This window comes from Manacus candei, unplaced genomic scaffold, assembly GCF_025592945.1.
Source record: "Manacus candei isolate 608988 ecotype Guabito, Panama unplaced genomic scaffold, ASM2559294v1 h1tg000081l, whole genome shotgun sequence".
Taxonomy (NCBI): domain Eukaryota; kingdom Metazoa; phylum Chordata; class Aves; order Passeriformes; family Pipridae; genus Manacus; species Manacus candei.
This window is the reverse complement of record NW_026138129.1, coordinates 7,465,414-7,472,616: the sequence shown is the minus strand read 5'-3', so window position 1 is coordinate 7,472,616 and position 7,203 is coordinate 7,465,414. Positions and strand designations below refer to the sequence as shown.

The 7,203-nt window shown below is 36.9% G+C and overlaps 1 protein-coding gene across 4 annotated transcripts in view; it reads right to left on the bottom strand.

Moving 5' to 3' along the window:
• Positions 1-668: 668 nt before the first annotated feature.
• Positions 669-7,203, bottom strand: part of TAB2 (TGF-beta activated kinase 1 (MAP3K7) binding protein 2) — a 63,491-nt gene continuing 56,956 nt past the window's right edge. For all 4 annotated transcript variants that reach the window (XM_051811217.1, XM_051811219.1, XM_051811218.1 and 1 more), the window contains 4 exons: positions 7,012-7,172; positions 6,285-6,378; positions 4,911-4,991; positions 669-2,725 (listed from right to left, as the gene is read on the bottom strand). In XM_051811217.1, coding sequence (XP_051667177.1) covers positions 2,580-2,725; positions 4,911-4,991; positions 6,285-6,378; positions 7,012-7,172 — 482 coding nt within the window. In that variant the 3' untranslated portion in view covers positions 669-2,579. The remainder of the gene's footprint in view (positions 2,726-4,910; positions 4,992-6,284; positions 6,379-7,011; positions 7,173-7,203) is intronic.

Genomic DNA, 7,203 nt, shown 5'->3' with positions numbered 1-7,203 from the left:
TATTTCCTACTGCAGATTAAGGCACTCCAGTTGAATGTGTTAAGGAAAGATTTTTGCTGGATCTGCAGTTAGTTTTTTGCTAGATCTGTTTACAGAGGCCTCCTGAAGGACTTTTACACAGTATCACTGTGTTGCAGGAAAGCCCAACTCCAAGTACTAACTGTCTGCTTAGACAGGATCCATGCGGGAAAGACATGTCTAAGAACACTGCATATCCCACAGCACTTATTATATACATAGCACCAAAATACAGTTCAACCACGTTCATCCTTTAAACCATGCTTATATCGATGTAACTATATCATCTATTGCCCTGGACAAAGTGGTTACCCATTTTGATTAGAAAAATATTTTTAAAATCGTAAACCCCTGAAGCATGAAGTAAAAAGGGCCTGTGTCCAACTTATTACTTTATGAGTAAGTGAATTGGTCTTTGGTCAGGAAACAATTTAGTCAGTGCAACTTTATGAAATACATTCCATACCCTCCCTGAATTAAACAGAATAGTGCCTGGGAGGAGTGACACAAGGTTCTACAAGACAAAAGTTTAAGTAAATACTCTGGTATAAGAAATCATCCTACTTTTAATACTGTTAATACTTATTGTTCCGTTGAGTATTCTGTTGCTCCATAGCATGGAAAAAGCAAACAAATCACAGAAGAAAACATTAGAATATAATTTTTTTTTTAATTTTTATAAATAACTTATCTGTTACAAAGGCAGTTTACCCAGCTAAATCACAAAACCATCAACTCAAGATATCCAAATTAGGTTTTATTAATAAACAGGTAAAAACTGATTTGTCAATCTTCACATAGAACTGCAGATGAAGCTGAAAAACAAGGCCTCATTTTATAAACAAAATGCATTGAATGCAAGTGTGCTTTGGGTCTACTGCCTAATTACCTGGGATTGACATTTTCTTCCCACATAAAAAAAATGCAAAGCCTTCAAAACAAAGGCCTCTGTGCATTCACATAGATCACTTGTAAAACTCCTAATAAAAGTGTCCACTGGCAGATGTTTACAGTGGGTGACAGTCTACTTTATCTTTTGCTACATTGTTAGCACTCCCTCCAGCCTCACACTAAGTGCTGCTGCTACATAATTCTTTGCGTGCCGTCTTTCATGCATATTGTACTGGAATTCCATTTCCTTGATCTCGGTTACATACATCCCCGATCATGTGAGTATTTTCCTTAAAAAAATAGATCATCAAAATATAAGAGATGCTTGAGGTTGCTTCAGTGTTCAAGTCTGTTTGATTTCTCTTTTCCAGCCTTTATTTCAGTTGTCCTAAATATCGCTATCCTTGTTTTCTATAAATATGAGACTTCACCACAAAGTCAGGTTTAGAAACTGGCTGCCAAAACAGGAAAGCATTTAAAGTCCTTGAACAAAGCTGTACGATGCTGCTGCTGTTGATTTTGGCACTGTATGTACTTCCCCAATGAATCTCTCTTCAGGAGTCTGCAAGACACCCAGCAGATGAAGCAAGCTCAACTCGGATGCTGATCTGTTGGTGGGTTGAAAGTTTCCTAGTATAAAGTTTCCTCATGCCAGACAAAATGCTACCTTTGTGTCACCCACCGTAAAACTCAGTGTACAGAGTGAACTATATGTGTAACTCTTCAAACTTTTCCTGCATTTTTACCACGCTGCATCTGCAGGTCTTCACAGATCATCAGCATTTACAAGAGCAATGTACAGAACGAGCAGAGGAAAGCTATTTTGTGCATAGTTTCTTATTAATGCTCTTATTTTAAGGCATTGCTTCTCTCAGATAAAAGCTTAAAAAAAGGGACATGATCGTGCTTAATCACTTAAAGGGAAAAAAAGAAAGTTAACAAAAAGACTATTACACTATACATACAGAATTACAAGAAAATAATAAAGGTGAAGAAAAGAAATCACTTAAAGCAGGCCCTAGAACTATGTACAGTAGGAAAAGCTTTGGGGTATTTCACTGTGTGTATTGTACAGACAACGCATGCAGTTTTTCCTTTTCATCTTTAGACGTAGTTGTACTGATTTCTGGCTTCACAGAGATGTTTTCAGGGAAGACAAGGCAAAGAGTACCACTGATTCGTGAAGCTCTTCCCTTTATCGAAGGCACTATGTGGCAGCAAACAGTTTAAATATTTAAACCTTGTTCCTTTTAAGATCTCCTCCGTGCATGTAGTGTTTCACCGAGAGCTCTGAAAACAAAAACACTAGCACTCTATTCCCTTCCCCTGTCAAAATTCAGTAGTGACATTGGGGCAAAGAAGAGGATGGGCAACACCCAGGCACTGAACATGGTGTTTGTTATTGGGACACTGGTAATACTGTACATGGCTTAGGCAGCTGGCAAGTCTTTCAGCAGATTACCCTTCAGTCAGTCAATCTCAACTGCCTGCGGCACAACACTGAGGTATTGCTTGCTCTGTGGGCTGACACTGAACATTAGCAAAATACCGTCTCCTCACAACTTCGATTTTACAATATCCTACGCATAAATGCTTTTTTTGCCCCCCAATGACTGGATAATTCCTTGTATGTTTGCTGTGGTTTTACAGAAGGTAATGGGCCTGTTGGCTCAGAAATGCCTGGGCATTTCACACTGTTCACAGCGATTTAAGGCTGGATGATTTAAAAAAGTACAGGCGGTACAGCTCCACTGAGCTCCCTCATCTTCATCTGTGTCTGGAACAGTCTTTGGTGTTTTCACAATGGACCTCTGATCTGTGACACGAAAGAGATAAGATAAGAAGTTACTAACCAAGAACAGCATGGAAAGAATTTTGAGATTATTTTTTTTCAGTAACTTAGAACTATCTTGTTCCTCTGAGAACAGCACAGTTATTACGAGTGACAGAAGCAGCTTTTTACCACCCCCTTGACTACAGCTTGATTGTAAGTCAGCCAAAAGGCACAAGGTGAAACTATAAAAAGCAAGTTTCCCATCCCTTCACTCTGCCTTCTTCCTTTCCGCCTTCAGTTCAAAGCTATTGCATGGAAAGGAGATAAAATTTAGAAATTAATCAGCACAGGAAACATGCACAAGATTTAGAAGTCTGAGGTCTAAAATTCATTATGCCAAGAAGTAAATGCTCTGTAACCTTCCAACATGTTTAACTTTTTGACCCTAGAATGAGTATCAGCAGTTCTTCCTCAAGCCAGCTCAGCAGGCAGATACATTAAAGAAAAAACAATGCCTGGCTCTGTCATGTTACTGAGTAATGCTCCTAACCATACAAGTGCATCTTTTTGCATGATGTGTTAGACTATTTTAAAAGAGAAAAGAAGAAAAGAGAAAAGGGATGAAAAAGATGAAAAGGGAGATGAGTGACTTCTGAAGTTAAAGGTTCCCAGTTTAGGCAACTGCAAAGTCCTTCATCCCATTATTTCAACTGCAGAACATCTCATCAGCAACTAGACAATGGAAGTTGCTGCAAAACAACAGTAAGATCTTCATAAAGTACAACAGTACTGCTCACAACTGCAAGAAGAATTATTTTTCTTTCTTTTGGGAACAGCAGTAATTGTGGATTAAATCAAAGCCTATGTGACAGTTAATTTTAAGCTTCAGTTTAACTGAAAATTAATGAACAACTAAGATACACCGCTGATACTTTTTTAAAAAGAAAGAAGAAAAGGAAGACAATTGATAAAGGGACTTCAGGGCTTTATAAACCAGTCGGGGTTAATTTTGCATTTTCAAGATTGAATCAAATAAATTTTGGAGTTCCTAGGAGATAAGCCAATGGAAATGTTAACAATTAGTCACAGAAAATTAATTTAAATTTTCTTCTGTGATAGGTTATTTTTTATTTACTGTAAAGGGAACTACAGTAAATAAATAATTGACAGAACTTCTTATAAATTCTTTATAGTTCAGCTGTAAAATGTATCTAATAGGACTGTGCATGGATTTAACTTCAGTCAGTATTTTCACTAACAGCTCAGATAAAAGATAAAAGAAGAGCTTTATAAAGCATGAAAAACAGTATCAGTTTGGAGATGTTACAAACAGTCTGGAAGATAAAGAAAGTCCTATTTATCTAGACCATTTTACAATATAGAACGTTCAGAAATCTGTTAAGATGAGATTCTGTAGCAACAGTTACTGCACATGATAAGGACCAATCACACATATATATATTATGTGGAGAACTTCCTGAACAGAAAGATTGCACAGAAACATCAGTGGATTATCTATTTCACTTGGTGGTTTGCCTAAAGTTCATAGTATGATGCCCTTGCAAATAAGTTAATTTCATTCTCTGCTTTATGTAACACACAAGAGGAAATTATTCTGCTTTGTTTGACATCCTGAGAGGGAAGAAAATAAGTAATGTACCAAACAATGACAAGCAGAATGTTTAAGACTGGCTAATATTCAGCAATACTGACTGCCCTACTGGGCTACATTACTTTCCTCTTCAACTAGCTAGAACTATATGTAACAATAGTCAGAAGAGGCTTTCATGTAATTTGTTAATACAATCTCTACAGTAGACAGAAGTCCAGTCAAGGTAACCAAACTGAGTTATTGCTATAAGCAAATCCACTCTTCACCACAGACAATGACAAAGTCATATGAGTTTCACTCATCCCTAAGCAATGTACCTCATGCTCATTTTTAAAGACAGATGGATACTTCCATTTACTTAAACTACCTTCCAATATATTATCCATCTTTAACATAACCCATTTAATATACTTCTCTTTCCTGAATGTATGAATAGAGAGGAAACAAGAGCAAACAGAAGCATATTTACTGCCAATACAAATAAAACGCAAGGTTCACATACTTTTGAAGAAATCTATTCCATAATCAACATTTAAAATAGATTTGTAAATCAGAACTTGATATTAGATGCAAACCAAATATTTGAATTAAATCCAAATTTTATCAGTACAATACCTTTGGGTTTTGGTGGCACGGGACCAAGAAATCCAATATTATCGTAAAAATTATGAATAGCGCTGGGATTAAAATGTGGTCCTAAAAATAGAAAAAAAAAGGTGCAGTAGTTTAAAAAAATAAATCTGAGTCGGGAAGCATGTCAATTTTTTTTTTCTGGCAGTAATTCTGTAACAGTACTATTATTCCCTTATCACCTTTTATATCAAGGTGTCAATACAGACCCAAGTGAGATATTAGCGATGTCAACAATAAACTGTTAGAAACTTATTGCCCAAAATGTGCAATCTAGAGACAGAATCCAGCAGACTAAACTCTTAAAGGTATTTTTTTTCTGCTATGCTTTAACACTGTTCTATTGTAAATTCTAGCTTTTTCTAAACTGCAACTATACTCAGAGATACATGCTTAGAATTAATACTCGGAGGAAGTCCTACATCCAATTTACTGTAACAAACAGATAAAAAAGTCATCTGCAATTTAAATATTCTATTTCAGGTCAGGTTTTTAGTGTAGCATTACATTCAGTACACCTGTCTACCTTCTCCTTAACTGCAGGTATATTGTCTGAAGGAGAACTTCCACGGTTTATGTCTGAACTGACCTAACAGCTCACCGCTGCTAGAAGTGGGAAGTATTGGTTCCTTCCCTCTCACTGTCTCAGTTCTCCCTACCCATGCCTCTCCCTCACATGAGCTGTATGTAGCAAGCTCTTCCAGCAATGCAACAGTTTTTGCTTGGCTTGTGGACAGAATTAGCTCTGCAAAGGGTCTAAAAGACTAATACAGAGCCAGAGCTCAGTAAGTGGCATAAGAGGGAAGCAGGAAGAGAGCAGGATCTCTTGTTGGCAGCTCTTGAATTGGCTCAGCTGTCTCATAATTTCACCCTCATGACCACAGGCTGTGTCCCTGCAGACAAGGAAAGCGGAAGAAGGAGAGTACACTGGAAGTTACAACTGTAGTTTATATTTGCTAACTTGAGAGGCTGAATACAGACAGATGTGGAAGACAAAAGAGAGAGATGGACACATACGTATAGTTGTATGGTTTAAAAAACTTTTTTTCTCGCTTTGATACTCAGATAATCAGATTTTTCCCCCCAGTATTTATTAAATAAATAGCATCACAAGTTTCTCTCTTCTGAGCCAAGTATGAAACAGGAACGACCGTGGGATTAGGAAAATCATAAAGCCAACTAAAACAACAAGCATAAAAGACAGTTACTTCCATGGTTTTGCTCAAACTACTGTGATGATTTTGCAAACAGTGTCCATCACTTATAACACAGACTCCTTTGATAAATGTAGACAGTGAAAAAAAAAATCAAAAAAAAAATCAACATTTACAGTTGCTGATGTACTAAGATATACTGTACCTCTTGCTTGAAAAAGATCAATCTCTTTGGTTAGGCAATCTATGTCTATCTGCAGCTGTCTGTTACAACTTCTCAACTGTTGCATTTCTTCCAGCTGGAAAAATAAATCTGCCTGTTAGACTAAATTTCCCCACTTTATTAACAGTTATCATTCACACACAGGTAGACAGCATTTAGTTATTTTAGAAATGAAGATTAAAAATCTTCCCTTATGACCACCTTTCTTTTAATCCAAGTATGATCTTACAAAAATCTTTGAAACCCACTTAATTCCCTCACATCAGGCTTCAGAGCTGACTGAACAACTCTAGACTGTGGTCAGGACATCGCCAATGGTCCACCAAATCAATGGTTGAATGCACTGAAAACTGGTGCATTAAATTGGTTTCCTCAAGATTGGTATATGCACAAAGACCAAAGAATATTTGGTGTGGAAAGTAGTATGAGTATTAAATTGTAGTCTGAAATGTTAGAAAGGACTAGCAGGCCAACCCTTTTGTGACTGCCTTTAAAAGCAATACTTCACAAAGCAATTAGTGAACTGCAAGGTTGTGGTTAAATAACACATATTTAGTCTTTACTCTGAGCTACACTGTTTACCAGTTTAATTCTAGCTATACTGCCTGTCACTAGTATATTGTCAATATATGAACAGCTCTTCCTTCAATTTATTGTGACAGACCACACTTGTGGTTTAGGTTGATAGCCTACAGACGTTTCAACTTACTGATGGAATTTGGGAAACAGAATTCGATCTTTTCAGGCGCCTTCGTGTTAGATTATTCTCCATTTCATTGACCTCTGCTTTTAGTTTATCCAACTTTTTCTTTTGAACCTCAAGTTCTCGTTGAAGTCGCTCCATCCTGGCCTTCTGGTGTACCAGTAAAGCTGCAATACATAAAGTCCCATTTTATCTACT